Source organism: Sipha flava, unplaced genomic scaffold, assembly GCF_003268045.1.
Source record: "Sipha flava isolate LNK unplaced genomic scaffold, YSA_version1 584_pilon_pilon, whole genome shotgun sequence".
In the NCBI taxonomy this organism is placed as follows: Eukaryota; Metazoa; Arthropoda; class Insecta; order Hemiptera; family Aphididae; genus Sipha; species Sipha flava.
In genome coordinates, this window is record NW_020273563.1 from 39984 (window position 1) to 60890 (window position 20907).

At 29.3% G+C, this 20907-nt stretch overlaps 1 protein-coding gene across 1 annotated transcript; it reads right to left on the reverse strand.

Moving 5' to 3' along the window:
- Window positions 1-3164: 3164 nt before the first annotated feature.
- LOC112691261 lies at window positions 3165-4958 on the reverse strand. Its single transcript, XM_025565420.1, has 2 exons — window positions 4821-4958; window positions 3165-3584 (listed from the first exon to the last, which is right to left on the reverse strand). The coding sequence occupies exons 1-2, from the start codon at window positions 4907-4909 to the stop codon at window positions 3227-3229; spliced, it is 447 nt and encodes a 148-aa protein (XP_025421205.1). The 5' UTR covers window positions 4910-4958; the 3' UTR covers window positions 3165-3226.
- Between the last annotated feature and the right edge of the window lie 15949 nt (window positions 4959-20907).

The following is a 20907-nucleotide window of genomic DNA, read 5'->3' on the forward strand; positions in this document are numbered from 1 at the left end:
TTAGTAAGTAAATTTAGATTGGTTCCCCGACCACCGTACGACGTGACGGCACGACCGCGAAAACAAGATAAGATAAGATAATAAAATATTACGTTGTAATAATATATTACCGATTCTTAATAATGGGAATTGTCTAGCATTATTATTTATTATACATTACCTACAGACTGTACTGTAATAATATTATAATAGCTTGATACCTAGTTTTGGTGTGAACTGGGTTGGATAATCATTATATGACTTGACAGTTGACACTCAAAACGATATTAACATTTACATATTTTTAACTAATATTATAACAGTTTAATAAATGTATTATTTTATTATATTTGTAATTGAAAATTGAAAACACCAACTATCTCTACATAACAGTTATATTGTTATATTTTTCATACAAGAAAACTTGTTCAATTGTAATTATAACATTTTTGATTAGTTATGATTTATGACGAATAAAATAAATTATATGAATAAGACATATTATTATTATGATTTATGATTTATTGCAATTAATTGACATTAGTTCAAATATAAACAACCAAACACCATATTTATAACCTAATATTTGAATAAATACATTGACATCAATATTGCAAATAGACTATATAAAAAGTAGAACAGAAAAAAATCTAAATATTTATACTAATTTCGACCTTTTTTTTTCTTTCTTCTGTTTCGCTTCCAAAATATAAGTAGGATTCCTAATCGGCATGCTTCTGGAATGTCTCAGATCAACTAGTTCCGGTAAAAGACAGTTCAAGAAAAAATTTTGCAGCTTCGGAAACATATTATTTTCTCAAAATTGGTCATCTTTTTCAATATTTTCATATTTTATGCCTTTTTTTGTCCAATACGCTATTATTCCAAATGTTCGGCCTGTCACATGCAACTGTCCTTGGATTTGGTAATAATATTTATGATGAGTATTTATTCCAATAATATCTTTATCTTTATTTATTTTCCATAGAGTAATTTTTCTTTGGCGTATCCCTTCTTCTGGCATTATATTTGTAGCAGATATGGGGCATTTAATTTCAACCAATGTGTCATTACCTATTAGTCCATCAGGTGTTGCTCCTAAGAAATGATTTTTGGTGTCTATAAATAAACCACATTCACTAATACTTACACCTAACGCTGTTTCCAATTGTAACTTGGCCTCTTGTTCATGTTCCCGCCCATATTCTATTGCTTTACAATCGACGTTTGGTGAGTACAACATACTTTTTACAACACTTTCACATCCTGTATCAGCTCGTAAACAAATTATGCGTCCAAAATTTGAAGCCGTAACAAGATGCCTTCTATATTCCAACCATTTACTTGATGCTGATTGTTCCACTGTTTCTTTTTCAATGACATCGTGGTTAGCTGCCATTTCTTTTAATAAATGAAAAATATTTTTTTTTTCATCATCAAATTGCTCGATGGTCATATCCGGTTTTTGTGACTTTTTACCGTACGACGGATCAACGTAGTCGCTTTTGAACTTCAATTTAGTTCTGTAGGTTTTGCTTCTAAGTTCGTTTTGACGTATTTGTTTTTTCTGGCGTTGTATTTCAAACTTCGACGATGGCCATTTTTTCCCAGGACTATGCTGCAATAAAGTTTTATGTAATTTATACAGTGGCCGTTTTGTATTCTTCATCACTGTTGCAGCAGCCACACGCCCTTGGTATGACCTCGACATAGCAAAATTAATCCTTTTGCCACCAATTAATTTTGCTATAATTCCATTCAGGGATTCGACGACGTTGCTATCCACATTTTGCAACAAACTACGGCTATTTCTTGCTAAATACCGTACAGGTTGCATTAAAATATTTGAATAAAAATTTGAATCAGTTGGTTTAATTTTTTCAAGATAATTAACATCATTATCTTTATCTTTATCTTTATAATCACAAAAATAAGATGCACATTTATCATGTTGACCAAAAACGTGATCTATAGAATTTAAAATGTTATTTCATAGATCATTTTCTGTATTTTTATTTTGTCTTCTATACTTGATTGCCGAAACGATTCCTCTCCTTAACCTTAAAATATTTTTTTGTAGTAACTTTCTATGGACCAATTTACCAGCTTCTTTTTTGGTAATAATTTCTTTTAATTTCTTAGAAAAATTCCGAAGCAAATGATTTTTACACTCAATTTTTTCGATTGTAAGATTTTTGTAGGGACGTGCGTCCAAAATTTGCTTATAAACGCTGCTGTCTCCATCACCAATTAATTTATGGTACCTTATTCCATACATGAGTTCACTTTCTTTAAACCCCTCAACAACTACCGCAGCCTCCATTGCTGATGACCCATCAGAAGACTTCCAGTTTTTAAAACATTGGTGGTTTTTAGCTTTATCCTCAGTTTTTGTTCTAGCACATATTGCGCAGAATTTATTCTTGACACCCATAAACAAAACCTGTCTTGTTCTGTATCCTACAAGTGCAGCCTAAAAAAATTAAAAAATTTAACATAATATATAGTCCCTACCTATGTTAGATAATTTTTGTTGAAATATAATACTTATGCACCTACATTGAGTAGGTTATTAAATGTAGTTAAATTATCTGTTCTACTTTATACTAATATAATACAGTATTATAAACTAGTATATGGCACTATACATTATAAATAAAAATAGAATACTGCTCTTATTTTACTATAAGATATTCTCTATACTTATTCTACTATTATATTATTATGTTTAGTAAAAATTATTACTTACCATACCAGAAGGTGAATTGTACATAGTCCTATACGACCTCTTACACCAGCTTCCATCAGCTACGACTGCCACTAAAGGTGTTCCATCGACATCAACTTCTCCTTCTGCAATGGCTAGTTCAGCTTCAACTTTTGCTGCTTCTTTCATTGTTTCTAAGGCGGTTTCTTCGTACCCTTTACATATACGATCGTGCTCAGTCTTGTATGTCTTTATATGAATAGTTGGTACTTCCATTGCACTCATAACCTCTTGAAGCTGACTATAACCACATCCAATGTTCAAGACTCCAATGACTGCTGATGTATTTATGGGCATAAATACATTGTTTTCAGTACCCACAGTCTTTTTAATTTGACACATACTGCACTTAAAAGTGAAGATTGATTTAAAACCAATTCGTTTCTCACCAATGACAATCATATTTTTAAAACTACAGTCAAATGGGTCATGCTTGTCAATATTTTTAATTTCCTCGAATAAATTAAATATATTTACAATTCATCTACCACATACTTCAATTTCTTCCGTATTATTCTTCGCCGGTGAATCTGAAATGCATAAATTTGGATATTCTTCGTATTGTGTTTGGTCTTTTGTGCATAATATTTCTGATTTATTGATTGGTGATATATTTAAAACTGTATTGAATAACGAAGATGACACATTTACTTCTTTATTTATTGGTGATGAACAACTAGGTTGTAAATGATTGGTCATATCCAACAATGAATTTTGGTACCCGGTAGTATCCAGAGGGGTAGCTAATGAAATATCATCATTGGTTAACAAGTAGTTACATTTCCCGTGGATGTTGGTATTCGTAGATATTGATGATGTCGTTGATTGAAATGCATTGCTAGAGAAATACCCGATATCATCAAAATTAAATTATCCTGGGTTTATATAATTGGTCCAGTCATATAAGCTCCAAAATTTGTGTTTTGAGGAATTAAATCGGAAAGTTTTGAAACTTCGCAAATAGTTTGGTTATAGGTTCCTGATTAACAAAAAAAAAAGCCATCCCTCCGAGGTCCGGAAGTGTCCGCCATATTAGATTTTATGTGCGATTTTTCAGTTTTTTTAAATTTTCTTTGAAAATAATAATTCTAACAATATATTAAAAGCCTAATATTATACATTTTCAAGCTTTTTGACTCAAAGAATACAATTTTTATATTTAATAATATTATATATATTAGATTCTGAACGGAGTGAAGAATGTATTGATTTTACCATGATGATGATTTTTTTTTTATTTTTTTTTTGTGTCTGTCGACACGATTTGGGGCAGTAAAAATGCTTCAATTGCCTTAAGTAGCAACTTTTCTGAAAGGAAAGCGACTCTAATTGGTACTTTAGGGGGTCAAAAGTGAAAAATTTTCAATATTTTTTTAATGCGTCGGGAAAAACCCTGCAAAATTAAGGCAAAAACGGTACATTTTACGCAAAACTAGTTTTCGACAAAATCGAATTTTTTGTTGTTGCTATAACTCAAAAACTAATCGATGTAAATACTTGAAATTTTCACCAAATATTTAGATTAGCGTTCTTTATACACCGTTAAATTTTCAAAGTATTTTGACTTTTATTGAGCTAATTATAGATAATTGAAATTTTATATTTTTATAAGTATTTTTTTTTAAAATAACGATAAAATTTTTTTGGCCGGCCAGAAAATCTTGAAAATTTAATACAAGGTTTCTTATAAGTTGTTCCTTAACTGATAAAAAAATATCCAAAATCGTAAGTCACAATTTTTTTTTATAAGTGCTCAAAGTTCCAATTTATACGAAATATGTAAACATTGCGAAAATTTGCAAATAATTTTGTGGTTGAAAAATCGTAAAATTTTTTATTTAATTATGAACGGAGATGATTTGTCAGTCTAGGATATATTATATTTAAATATTGTCATATATTCTATTTTGAATCAAATTCAAACATTTAAGTAAAAGTTTTTTTTGGTTATCAGGAGCCTATAATCAAACTTTTGGAAAAGTTTTAAAACTTTTCGATTTAATTCCTGAAAAAATCATTAAATGACTGGACTAAATATAAAAGTTTTTATTAGAATGGTGATATAGCAACTTACGTGGTTTTAGTAAATGCCTTTACATTCCCTTTATTTTTTTTTCTGTGGGATAACGGCTTTCTATGCTTAGGTTTGTACTTGCTATTCATTTTAACTTATAAAGACAAAACTTCACTAAGCAGTAGAATAATGTTGGTTACGTCAGACGATTGTCTAATGACTGAAACTTCTAAATCATTGATAATAATATAAACGATAGGTTTATTGAATTATATTTTGTTATCCTGAGTGTAGCCCTCAGTTCACAGTAAATATACGAAGTACAACAAATTACAAAATATCTAATAATAATATCCTTATCTACATTTCGCTTGTGCCGCGTCGGGTGATGATTGCGAGATGGTTGAGAATGCTACGCGGGGAAATTTTACGCACCCGCAGACACATGTCAAAGTAATTGTTCCAAACAAATTAATAGTGAAAATTTCACACTGAATACACGATTCTACTTTTAACAGTAGGCTCCCATAAATACTCCGATTTAAGTTTTGAAAAAACTTATAAATTCTTAATAACATTTCCAAGGTATCGCTCGTGATACAATTTAAAAAATATTTTTAATTATTTAATTATTTTTATTTGAAAAGTTGCAATTTTTCAAAATTTGAAATCATTTAAAAAATATTATTGAAAATAAAAATTCAAAATGTATTCCGACCGATGCATCAACCAAGTACTGAAAAATCTAAATCCGTTTTCAAAACTTATGTCGGATGACGCATTCTGGAGTATGGTTAAATTTAGAATGTGCTATTTTCTATCAAAAACGGGCTGGTGTAGAGGCCCCTAAATGTTAAATAAATAACATGATATTTATTTCGTGTACATTTATATAAAGATCCGGGTGTCGGTAACCCCGGCACACCGTTTCACGCCTTACCCGGATATCAACTTCTTAAGTTTTTCTTTGGTTCAGTACATTCAACAAGAATAATAATAGAATCATTATAATTCAAAGAGAAGGTATATTGATAGTGTTGAGGCGAGTTCTTAATAGCATTAGATGCAAAAAGGGTGGTACAAATTGAAGCAGATATAGGTTTATCATTGATTTGAGATACAGAGTGGCTTGAAATATTAGGCCCATTAAAATTATAGGTGACCATGCAGTCATCAGTCAATGGCGTATTATTAACAGATAAGGAATTATCGCAATTAAAAATAGAGTTTGACGTAATTAGAAGCAGAGGGTTATTGATGATGCATTGAAAATTCAGAGAAGTCGGATTAGATTTTTCAATATTAGAGTTACGCACATTTTTTTACTATTAATAGTAATGAGTTCGAAATTAGAATCTAGTCCACGGGAACTATTCTTGGATGTTTTGATTTTATTTGGAACAAGTGATTTATCCGCACGAAAGTGGTCACCCATAAGTCATCCATAGGTCACCCATAAGTCACCCATAAGTCACCTAAGACGACGCCATAGGATAGATAACACTGATATGCAGTAAAAGTTCCCAGCGATAACTAATAAAAAGAAAACACGATCGTATACAATGACTCCTAGGACGTATTTGGTTAACATATAATTATAATTATATTAAAATAATTATAAAGTATACTCGACATTTATCGTCATTTTATTTGGAATCAATAATAGTGAAACTAAATTTAACTATTTAACTATTTAATTTAAATTATTTCTATGAAAGTTATTCCATTAAAACAATTAACAGTTAAAAGATTTTATTAGTGCCACATAGAAAATCATTTCATATTTTCAATTTAGTATTTTCGTGATGTAGTACCTATAAAAGTGATAGTAATTAGTTAAGTTATTATTTTTTATTGGTTTTAATTAATCATTCATTATGTCATTAGTTGGAGTAATAATAGTAATAAATATTTATCAATAGTTAATATGAATTGTAATTGATAACCTGTGATAATTTGTAATTTATTATGATCAGGGCTGTGAATTTCATGCATTTGCATATTTTTTTTTGATACATCGTATGAGAAAATGAATTTGATTAAAATTTGTTTTGCGTTATTTATAAATTAAATACGAAATCTTATTTTGCATATTTTTGTATATTTAACCGGTAAGGGCATATAAATGCATGATTTCGCAAATTCCTCGTGTTATTTCTTTTTTCTCAATTTAATAATACGTTTTTCTCATTTGTAAAATTCCTTGAATTTGGACGATACAATTTTTCCGTTGTAATATTATTGCGGTGGTAATAATAGCAGGAATATGTTATAGAACAGGTCTGGATTGGTGGTATCACGCGTCAAATGTCAAAAACACAGATATATACAATAGTTTATTGTCTTTATTTGTGGTTAAAATTTAAACAACATCTCTAATATATTTTATATTATGGTAGACAAACCGATAGTGTTGTCGGCACCACGCGAGTGGTAATACGTTGTTCGTCGGAGTTCGTACATTTTCTATAAGTTTAATTATAATTTTTATATTATTTGTTACATTTAAATTTCAAAATACCAAAAAAAAAGACAACATCCAGTCGTTTATAAAGCCACGTTGCGGAATTTGAAATGGGAATATTTTCAACAGATAACAAAATTTTGTACTGCAAAGTTTGTAATAAGAAAATTTCAAGTGAAAAACGTTTTTCTGTAATTCAGCATATCGCAACCGAAAAACATCATAAAGCTGTTGAACGCGTTGAAAAAAAAAAATGATAAATCTCTATAGTTTTTGTTACAAAACTCAACAAAATCGTTATTCAAATCTGATTTATATAAAGCTATGCTGAGTGCTAATATTCCTTTCAATAAACTGAGCAATCTACATTTCAAAATTTTTTTGGAGAAATATACATCGGAAGTTATACCAGATCAATCAACGTCAGAAAATCATATGTCAACAGTTGTTCCCAGGAAACTATTGGAGAAATAAGAAATAAAGTGGCAGAGAAAAAAATATGGGTTTCAATGGATGAAACGACGGAAGCTGAAGGTCGTTACACAGCCTCCGTTATAATCGGAACATTACGCACAGATCGGCCAGATGAAATTTTTTTATTAAATGTCGAGCAATTATAAAAGACTAACCATAGTACTGTATTTACACTATTTGAAAATTCTCTTGGTTTACTTTGGCCTGGTGGCATACGTCGTAACGATGTATATTTGTTTTTAAGTGACGCCGCACCCTATATGGTGAAGGCAGGAGATACTTCGATAGTATTGTACACAAAAATGGTCTATGTTACATGCACAGCACATGGATTACATAGTCACCGAATATATCCGTATTCAATATCCCGAAGTAGATAAATATAATGTAAAAAAGTATTTAAATAGGCACCATCTCGTGTTATAAAATTTAAGACTGATGCACCTAATATAACTCTTCCCCCTGAATCAATCCTGACACGATGGGGAGCGTGGATTTCTATTTCAATTTATTATAGTGAACACTTCCAAATTGTTTAAGATATTGTTGAAAATTTTGATTAAGATGATGCGCTTTCAATCCGGAGTGCTCAAAAACATTTTAAAGCACCATATATTAAAGGTAACTTAGTTTTTATAAAATCAAACTTTGAGTGCCTACCTATGGCTATAACACGTCTTCAAAATCAAGACATAGTATTAATAGAAGCTATACAAATTATTGAAGATGTTTCAGTCAAGTTCAATAATTTAAAAGGCCAAATTGGAATCAAAATTAACGAGAAATTACAAACAGTTCTTACTAAAAATAAAGGGTTTAAAATTGTTCGCAATATTTCAAAAATATTAAATGGAGAAGAAAACGTTGGTTATTTAGATATACCTGAAGACTTAACAACAGTGGCGCAACAACCGGGGCGGATGGCGATACCTAGCATCGAGGCCCTAAGACTCAAAGGGGCCCCATCATACTCGTAACCTGGAAGGGTGTTTTTAATGTTAAAGAATTAAATCAAATCTGTGATCATTTAAAATTTTGACCATAGTTAAATTTGATACCGATGAAATTATAATAATCAATAATTAATACATAAGGGCACAGTGTAGTGCGAGCAGGCCGTGCAGTCCGCAAGTTAAACACTATAATATGTATTATTTTATATTATTATATTATTTATATTGTATAATATTTTATAGACTATAGTTCTACAGCCATTGCCCATTACTTAATATTTTGTATGTTATATTATGTATAAATACTCAATACTGTTAACATTTGAGAATAACAGCCCAATAGACCAGTGATTCTTATCCTTTTTTCATTCATGTCACCTTTAGCCACTAGAATTAAACACCGCGTCACCCTAACATCAAAATAATAAATAATCTTAACTGTGTATTTTAGAATAATTCTTGAAATAACAAAAACAATAAAAACAGAAGAATAATAACAGAAGAAAACAGTAGAACACCTACAATTTATTGAGATGCATTGTTCAATAAACATTGATATTATAAAGTTTATACTTAAAATTAAAAAAAAAAGAGAAAATTTTTTAAAGATTTTTATACTTGTTATTTGTTTTATTTGTATATAATAATACTACATATCTAACGACTGCAAAATAACTAACGATCTCGGTTAAGTCGATAAAAAAATCGATAATACATCGATTTTGCGTTAATAACAATACTGCACGTATTCATTGGATCTAAATAATATAAAGATGTAAACTTAAAGGTATGCTATTTACATGACTGTTGTGGTAATAATATGGTTTTATTAAAATTAATTTTTTTCTAATTTTTTTCCTTTTCCTGTGGAGATTTCGTGTCACCCCTACACTGTGTCCATGTCACCCCGGTTGAGAACCACTGCAATAGACGATGGTATCATACAGATTTGTGGAGGGAGAGGTCATTATTTATTTCCGACTTCGATGTACACCGTAAACATTATAGAAATATTATAGAAATCAAGATACACTGGCTATTTAAAATAGAAATAATGACTATTATAGTAATATGAAAATTTATAAATGATACGTCTATCGGTCTATTGTTTATGGTCTATGATACTGTTGACAATATATAAATATACCGGTTTTCTTAGAGCCCGTTCACACGATTCGTTATTTTTACCGGATCGGCTATTTTCTCGATTAGGTGTCTTTCGGTTAATGTTCAGACGGTACGGTAATTCAACCGTACACCGTACTCAACTCTACACTGTACTCGAGTTTCAGTTGCATTTATATCGTATTCGAATTAAGACGCGTGAATATGGACTTGAATACATTTATATTAATATACTGGTATCGCAAGTATCGTCAATCGCAACGGATTTCAAATCGACGATTCTGGGTACATCCTATTGTGAGACAAAGGAATAATTTGGGCTCTTTTAATACACTAATTTGTCAATTACGACAGGACGAAACAAAATTTTTCAATTATTTTCGAATGTCGATACCTACTTTTGATGACCTATTGAGAAGAGTAGAAATTAGTTTGACAAGGCAAGACACAAATATGAGAGCAAGTATCAGTCCAGAAGAAAAATTAGCCATCTGTTTAAGGTAAGTTATATAGTTTTATTTTTGTACTTATTCATATTTTAATGAAAATAATAACTTTTAACAAAATATAATAAGTAATAAAATAATAATAACAATAATATACAAATATATAATTATAATAATAATTAATATACTCAGCTCTAAATTATATTAGCAAAGTCGTATCCCTCGGACTCTAGACTTGTGGTTGATATTATAGAAAGTGGTGCCGAAATCACACTTTCTGGGCTAGCTATTGGTTGGTCTATAGTTATATTCTGGAAATGTGGTTGAGGTTGTTGAGGCAGTAGGGAGTAATATCCATAATTTTGTCATGGATAATTTTGTTGCATATGAGTTGGTGTTAGTAAATTGTGTTGATCATGGTATGCATATTGCGAGGTTTTTTTTTTAATATTTTGTAACAACGATATGACGCCCGCTTGGAATTCTAAAATTTGATCCTCATTAAGTGGTGACATGCTAGGCACCAGGTCTTTGAAAAATGACATATGACGGTTTTCTTCGTTCCTTGGTGTCTGTATTTGGTGATCGATAAATTTTAATATTTTTGCATCCAATTCACGCGTCGGATCTGACTTGCGCTTCTTTTGTGTACCAGAAATACGTGGTTGGTTAGTTGGTTAGTTGGCAAACCATTAAAAGGTTTTTGTCTCTCTCATCAGTTTGGTTTGATCCTTTGTTTTGCTCAATCGTACCATCCTCAGCACTTTCTTGGGCAGTTGTTGAGTCTATTATTTTTTTTTAAAAAACACAGTTGATTATGGTATTAATACAATCTTGATGGCTTGGCAGAAGATAGAGATCTTTTTTCATCTTTTTGTTTTTTGATTGATTTCATCTACGAATCTCTAGTTTGGGTCCATTTTTTCAAAACGATTTTACTTGGTTTAAATGATTTAAATGATTAAATTTGTATACAAATATACTTATTATTCTTAATTTTTTCTCTTAGGTATTTAGCGTCTGGATGTTCATTTAAAGATCTTCATTATTTCTATCAAATTGGTATTTCAATAATAAGCTACATTGTAAGAGAAGTAACAAAAAATATATGGGTCATTTACATAATGAATTATTATGGTTTTGAACTCAATTCAAAGTGTATAATTACAGATTTTGAAAAAGCTACAATAAATGCAGTATCAAACATATTCCTTCAATATATTCAAAAAGGTTGTATTTTCCATTTAGGAAAAAATTTATGGAGAAAAATACAATCTTGTAGACTTGCTACACAGTATGGCAGTGATGAAGATTTTAATTTAAAACTACAAAATATTCCAGCACTAGCATTTTTACCACCAGGAGAAATTAAACAAGCGTTTGAAATAATAAAAAATGATTTATCAATCGAAATTTCTGTATGGTTTGATGAAGTATATATAAATGGGAAAATTAGACGAACATTAAGAGACGGCACAATAAACCGATCACCACCTTTATTTCTACCTTCGTTCTGGTCAATATGTTTTAATAATGAAAATGGAATCCCTCGAACTCAGAATAAGGTAGTCTTGGCACAAAAAATGGAACATTTCGATTGGAGCAAATCATGTAGGTTGTCTACGCATCATTTCAGAATTGAAAAAAAACAACAACATACATTAGGTAAAAATATTTTATTTATTTATATATTCATACATATATATTTATTTTATTATTTATAGGATAAATTGAATTAATTTTGGCTGGCGAACCGAAACTTCGACAGAATTCAAAGAATGTTTTACGCAAAAAGCGGTTGGATGCAGTTATAAATGGCAAAAAAATAGATCTTTGGATGAATTTTTAAAAGGTATAGCTTATAGCATAAAATTATAAATTTATAACCTATTTTTAATTAATGTATTTTTAAATTTTAATTATTTTAGACATTGATATTTTTAAATTTTATACTGAAAATTTTCAATTTTTCCTTATTTTTTTAATAATTACCTGAATTATTATTTTTAAGTAATATATAAAATAAGTTTTTTAATAATTGAGTTTATTATTATTGATTGTTTTTATCAATTATAATTTTGTCGGTCTATTGGCCGTCGGTCATGTAGTCTGTCTGCCCGATTTACTATTCGACCCATTGGCCGTCGGCCGTATAGTCTGTCTGCCCAATGGTTGTCGGCCCAATGTCGTGATCCCGGAAAATACTGTAATTCTTCAATTTTTAAGGGAACGACATTTTGGAAAAAGTTGACAGAAAATGCATTGCACTTACCAATACCAAGACCATTAAGTGAACATTCAAACACAAATGTTCCTTTCGTGATTATTGGAGACGAAGGTTTTGCATTAAATGACAATTTATTAAGGCCTTATGGAGGGACACATTTAGATAAGGTTAAACGTGTATTTAACAATCGATTAACTAGAGCTAGAAGATATGTAGAATACGCTTTTGGTATCCTGTCAAACAAATGGCGAATATTTCATAAACCTTTGGACGTAAATGTAGAAACAGCTATCTGGGTAGTAAAAGCATGCACAGTATTACGCAATTTTGTCAGACAAAAAGATGGATTTGATTTTCAAAGTGACCAAATAGAACCAGAAATAAACTGTTTTCCTTTTTTTTTTTTTTTTTTTTTATTTTTAAATTAAACATAAGACATTCCTAGCCTAAGGCTATCTAAATCTAGGGATATCTGTAATAATAATAATAGTTTTAACATTATAACATGATTATTAAAATTAAAATATTTTTAAGTACTAAGGATAATATTAACAATTATAATAATAACAATAATATTCTGATTTTACATATTTACAATAGTAGCTATAGTAACTATAGTCTTAGTGATTTAGAAGAAGCGCATGAAGATTTGAATGTTGGGAGGTGGCTTAGTGTAGGAGGTCGTGGGGACGACCACGTTTTAATCTACGATGAGTTGGGTGGGTGAGGAGGTTGTAGTGAATTGCACCTGATGAGTTTGGAAGAGAGCAGTGGAAATTCTTAGCTAATGTTTTAATATGAGCTTCTATATCTTGAATTTGAAAGTCTTTGTGGAGATTTGCATTTCTGACAAACCACGGAGCATTTGAAATTATTCTTAGAACTTTATTTTGAATAGTTTGAATTTTTTTGATGTGAAACTGTTTTCCTAATATATTAAACGCACAATCAATTAGAGGAGGCCATTCTGCAAATTAATCAGGGCAATATTTGCTGAATATTTTGTCTCTGAAGTTGGATCAGTTCCTTGGCAAGATGAATCCATAGGTTTTTAACACCGATCATAAATATACAAGTCATCTATATGATTAAATTATTATAATCTATAGTATTTTTATACTACGCAGTCAAGAAAATTCAAAATCAAGATTTTATTAGATTATTATAATTACACACTACGTCATATTAAATATTATTATTTGATTAGATACATACATATTACACGAGTTATTATTTATTAATTAATTAAAATATAGTTTTTTATTTATTACATACATATTCATCTTTCGTTATAAACTCATGCTTATGAAATGCAACGTGACTGTTTTATAAATGCACAAATTATAATAATATTTAAATTTATAATGACTTACCAAAATTTTGTCTTTCTTTTTGATCCAATGCTAGAAAATTTTCATTTAAAATTGTACATATTTCCCTCCATGCTAATTCTTTCGATGTCTTATCCTTATATATGTCCAATATTTTATCCCACAATGCAGGTCTTGCTTTGACTAATGATATAAATATATCTGTATTTATATCATCCATTATATTTATTTTAGCTAAATAGCTCACTTTTAATTAAAAATTTAATAACTAATTGTAATTAAATTAAATTAAATTAGCTTTAATAAAAATACTTGTAATTTTATGAAATTGTAAAACACAAAAACGACTACTAGTAATTAGTAATTATTCGACAATAGCACAGACAAATAATGACGCATTATCGGTAAAAATATCGAATCGTCTGAACGCAGTATCTATAAATACATTGCCATGATAAGCTGAATCGGTTTTTTTACCGTACGATCGAAAACGATTTGCAGTGACAAAACCGAATGACAAAATCGACCTAATCGGTAATTTTATCGAATACAGTAAAATGCCGTATCGTCTGAATATATGCATTTAAATTACATTGACACTGGCTTATACGGTAAAATCAACGATACGGCAAAACCACCGATTCGGGATCGTGTGAACGGGCTCTTAGGGTACGGGTTTTCTTAGGCTACGGTCCTATGAAGTTATTTTTAAATTCCATGTAAAATGAATTAGAATATGATATATATTGATTACATCTATTATAAACCGATATTAGTCATTGTGCAATATCTGCCTTACGTGGTAAACCGTCGACACACAGTATCACGAATGTTATAATTTTAAATATTTTAATTAATTAAATTAAATATTCATATTATACCACCAAAAAGTGGTTCTCAAAAAAGAAAAGAATGAGCTCAAAAAAGATGCTGAGTTGAAAAAATTACGAGGTTCAGATTTCTGCCCAACAAAAATGGTACGTATTTATAAAGTAATTTATTAGTATGCGTAAAATAAACTATAAAGTCAAATAAATAATACTGATAATCTTATTGATCTTAATAATTTATATCTATCAGAGTTATTATTGAATAAAAAAAAAATGAATTACTTATTTACTTGATAAAAAAAAATCTAATAATTAATAGTATACCTACCTACATTGGAAATTTAATAAACTATATCTAGTTATTGAAAAATAATATTAAACAATAAAACGAATCACATTACCTAATATATTATTATTTTAACAATAAATAGAGCAGAATTAAAAAAAAAATAAAAATATTAAGGTTTTCCTTCATAATATTATTTTGGTATTCAGTCAACTTTCAAATAAAATGAATTACTTAATGAACAACAAAATAATATGATTTAAAACAAATACATCTAAATAAACAAATGTTCATGTAATATATATTTTTTTTTTGATAATATTAACTGATTAGGTATTTAGGTATCTATTGATATTTTTGTTTTTGATTATATAATATTATGCATTATGCAAGTGGAAAATATTTAAATATAGGTAACTTCAATTTTTAATATGTTTTTATGTTAAAAAAATGTTCTATTCACTTACTAAAATTTTTAAATCTACAGTAACTTTTTCAAGTGTGTTGATTGCATAGGAAAATGGTGGCCAAGAAAATATTGGTGAAATTTTACAAACTGAAAATACTATTGGTCATTTGTGTAATTCAAATGATTTAGCTTGTCCAGGTATTATTTATTAATAAGCAATTTGGTTTTTTGAATTAAAATTTGTATATGAGAAATATTCAAATACCTCATATTCCCTATATTCAATATAAATTATAATACAATTTTGAATGATTATTATTAAGATACCATTATTCAGATTTATCAAATTAAATATGGTATAATATGCTTAATAACATTATCAATAATTAAAATAAAAAAAAACTTATTATTATAAACAATTAATAAATTTATTAGTATTTAGTTTATACAATCATTAAATTGTATTGAATAAATAATTCCCTATTAAGTATATTTGCTCATTTTGTCAGCTGGCATATTTGAGAAGTCATTATATTTTTTATAAATTTTTTTATATAAAGTTTTAAATATAGTAGGTATAGTATGTTATTGCATATTACATGTAATACAGTACCTAATACATTATATATAGATTTATACTTCATACTTTTGATATATATTATAAAGTTCATTTTTTTCTCAAATACATAATTTTTGTTTTTAGAATTGAATTTAAAAAATGATTACCCAACTGATCGATACCATTTTGATGAGAATATCAAAGACAGTAATCTAAAGAAACTTATCTTAGCATATAGTTTTTGCCGACCAACAATTCAATTTTCATATAATGAACATGAAAATGGCAAATCATATTGTTTTTCTAAACACTATTATTTTATGAAATTGAAATCTGGATTAAGTGTCCCAAGGAAATGGCTGTGTTATTCAGTAGGTTTAAATGTAGTGTAATGTGAGACATGTTGGCTATTTGCGAATCGTGGTTATTCATATTGTTACCTATAGATATCAATGTTCAGTATTGTCAAATTATATGATATGTGTATTATGTTATCGATTGTGTCCGCGTCGGTATCGTTATCGGCCTAACCGGTCTAGTGTACCGATGGACCTTTGATTTTATTATATTCAGTCGGAAAAAGTATTTTAAATTGTAAAGGTGCCGACTCCGCACATGGAATAAAAAAGCTTTTTAACAAATTCAAATTAAATATATTATTTCATAACGCAACAAAATCATTTATTTATTATACATCATACAGTCCATTAATATAAAATTTTATAACCGGTGTAATTTTAACCCAAACCAACACATATTTTAATCCATCCTGGGTTAATGGAGTTAATAACTGGCATTGTCTCTTAGCTAAGAAAGATTTACATGAAAAATCAATATAACATATCGATGGAATTAAAGTAAGTTGTATTTGGAAAAAAAATGAGACTATCGATAAATTAACTGAGCAACAATACTCAAATGAAGCAGCTTATTGGAGAAATGTTCTTAAAACAATCATAAAAATTATTCTCTTTTTAACATCTGGCAATACAGTATTAAGAGGACATGAACATAAAGGCAAATTTAATGAACATGAATATATAAATGAATGTATATAATCATTAAATCTACTAATATTTCATAGGTATATATAAATAATTGTATTTTATAATTGTAACATATGTGTAATAGGTAACTTTATGCATTTAGTGAAACTTTTAGCTGAATTTGATCCTGTTATGAACGAGTTATTGAATGATGAAAACAAAAAAAATTAAATATCTTAGCTGGAAAGTACATAATGAATTAATTAGTATACTTGCTACTAATGCAAGAAATTTGATTTATCAAAAAGTTTAAAATTCGCAATACTTTTATATTATTGTCGACTCCACTCAAGACATTATAAAAATTGATTAAGTCAGTATTATTTTGCTCTATACAATACTCAACTTTAATAAACGAAGTTTAAGTATTGAAGAGTCATTTTTAGAGTTTTATTCCATTGATAAACATGGTGCTAAAGATTATGAAGATTTTATAATTTCCATTCTTAAGGAATTAAATATTAATACGAGTATAAGCAAATGCAGAAGTCAAGGGTATGATGGTGCATCAGTAATAAGCAGGCTTAATTCGTTTAAAAACGAATCAAAGATCAAGTCCTCTTAGCACAATACGTGCATTGTTGTGCACACAATTTAAACCTGGTTATTTCAAATGCTGCTAAAAGTTCAAAACAAGTTGCATCTTTTTTTAAAACTGTGCAAAGCATATTTAATTTTTTTAGTTCAAGTGCTCCACGATGGTCAATTTTAGCTTTTTATGAAGCTGATACCAAAAAAATAAAAGCTAAAGTTCTGAAAAAGTTATGTGTGACAAGATGGGAAGCACGACATGAATCGATTTATTCATTAAAAGTCAGATTTATTGATGTACTGAAAGCTTTAACAAATATATCCTTAACAAGTTCTAAAACCGACGAAATAAGTATGAGTTTATCTTTGAAAAAAAAATTAGAATCAGCAGAATTTATTTTCCTTCTTTGTTTATGGAAAGACATTTTAAAACCCTTACACGGAGTGGCTAAGTTTCTTTAAAAAAAAAGATACAAATTTACATAATGCATGTGAAAACTTGAAACAAGTTACATCTATAATTAAGGAATTGAGAAATAATTATCATACTTTAATGGAAACAGCTAAATTAATGTGTACGAAATAGGGGATTACTCAGGAATTTTATGTACATAGATTAAAGTTTGGAAGAAGATATTTTGATGAAGTAGATGGCGACCGTCGATTAGATATTTCAGAAGATAATTTAAGAATCAAGGTTTTTCTTCCAGTCATTGATACAGTAATTTTTCAATTAAATAATCGATTCCAGGGTTTAAAAAAGGTAACTGAATATTTTGATTTCTTAAATCCTTTTTCATTGGTTAATAACACGGAAGATGAAATCATTAAAGCTTCGTATGATTTCGTTCATTTTTATAACGTCGATATTAGCTCAGATTTCACCAAACAACTTTTATGCATAAAAAATTTAATAGATTTGAAAATAATTAAAAATATTAAACAACTAGCCATGTTTAATATTGAAAATGATTTTTGCATCACTTATAGTGAAGTATTAAGTGCTTGTATTATATATCTCACATTACCAGTCACGGTTGCATCAGCGGAACGTACGTTTTCGAAGCTTAAATTAATTAAGAATTATTTAAGAAATTCAATGGGTCAAAATCGTTTGTCAAACAGAGCATAATAAGCAAACATAAGCAAACAGAGTCAAATAGCTCTGTTGAACATTGAAAAAGAACAAGCTAATATCCTAGATATGGACAAAATAATCAACTAATTTGCTGAAACCAAAGTAAGAAAAGTTAATATACTTAGTTAAATAATTATATTTTAAATTGAAAATGTTTATTTTTATTTAAATTTTTCTTTTTCAATAAATTTTGTAATTTTGTTTTTATTAATTATTAAAATATAACCAGAAATAATTTTGACGCGGTCCCGCTGTAATGCGGGTATAATAAGTACACCACTATCGCCGAGCCGCGCCCGCTTTCTACCCAGCCTCAACCCGGTTATTTTGAAATTTTATAATGCATAAATGCATGCATATTTAAGACTTTTTTAGTGCATGAAATTCATAGCTGCTGATTATGATCCAAAGATAATATAATATGTAATTATTATAATTACTTTTTGAAAATTTTATAATCACAATACTTTGCGAAGTCATAATATCACCATAAATTTGTATATACTTTTTATCAGGGTTGAAACGTATAATACGATATAGTATAAAACATGTATTATACTGTATAAAAATAAAATCTGTTATAAACAAAAATGCATTTATAATTTAAACATTTTAAATGTAATCACAATAAAACAAAGAAATATAAAATATAAATAAATAATTGTAGTTCTATTAATCTATGGTTAATAATTATTATTATTTGATTTATTAAATATTAGTAAATCAAAAAAAAAAAAAAATTTTGGTATCTTTAATTTGATTGGGTTTATTATTTACAATTGTTTTTAATTTATCTTAGTATAATACTCATTAGGTGAGTATTTAAAATTTTTAAGTTCAAAATTGTTTTCTGTTTAAAAATTGTCTGTTGGCGGAAAATTAAATAAATAAATATTGATTTTGTAGCTGTTAAGTTAGTTAAAATTTCTGATTTCAGACCCCCCGGATATAGTGTAATTGAGAATTCCATAGAACTGCCAGTTATGTATGCCTGGTGGTATTGATATAACGTGCTGGTATGTGATTATATTTTGATAGCATAGGATGGGTAGTTTGGGAAAATACACTGTTCTTAAGATAACCATCGTAATGAAATGATAGATAAGTGAAATGTCTGATTGTAAACTGCATGTATTTCATATGTTATGGGACTATCATGCAAAATCGTTTGATTAAGATATAGCACAGTTATAAAAGTTTATTTCGTACTTTCATCATTACAATTATAATATTTTTTAACGAAATCATTTTCAACTGTTAATTTCTAGACGCTAGAGTAAGGAAGACGTATAAAAGAAAACAATTGTATAATTTTAACGACAATTTTATTTTTAAACTTTTTATTTTGTTTAATTGTTACCTAAAACACAGTCCGGCCCAGAGACCACCGGACAGTAGGTCGCATTTACTGCGATAATCAAAATGTCCGCAATGTAGGTGACTTATTAATAAATAGAATTAAAACAATAATGGTCTACGGTCGGTGTCGAACCAATGTTCTTGTAATAATAATAAAAGTAAAAATAAAATGGGCACAATAATGTATAATTAAGCAGGGCGCCCTTGAGTGCTAATAATAATAATAAAACAGAAGAAAATATACAATGAAGTGTGTGTATATATATGTATACAAAAATCAGAACCTCGTTTTCTCGACGACCGCGATGATAGTGATACTCCCACCACTGGACACGATCGCAATGTCGACAGGCAGCCACAACACGGTCAGTGACGAAACACGAGATGACGAACACCACCGTCGACCACACCACAAACGAGATCAAAGCACAGTTGACGCAGTAAACGCAATAAATGCAATAATACGCACAACGGCAAACAGGATAATACGCCCGGCGATGACACGCACGACGGCAAGAGAAGTCACACGTCCGGCGGTAACGAGCACGACGGCCAAAGAGGAGTTATACGTCCGGCGGTAATACGCACGACGGCAAAAGAGAGGTTATACGCGCGGCGGTAACACGCACGACGGCAAGAGAAGTTACACGATACCAAGCACGACGGCTAAAAAGAAGAAAAAATGGCGGTTTTCATTCCCCAGCGGACTCACACGACACCGGTTGGAAAAAAGCATCGACGTTCGACGGTGCGAGTCGCACGAGAGGACGCCGACGACTCAACGACCCTCTTCGTGGGAGTTATATCATACCAGCTCGTCCAGCTTAGAACCGGTCGGGAAAGAATGTTCTCGAACGAACTTTATAAATAATCGCTGGATAAAATATCGGCAAACAACCTTTGCAGATAAGGCGTGTATTGTTTGAACATTAATAATCTTTTCGTTGCATTTGCTGATTTCTTGTGTAT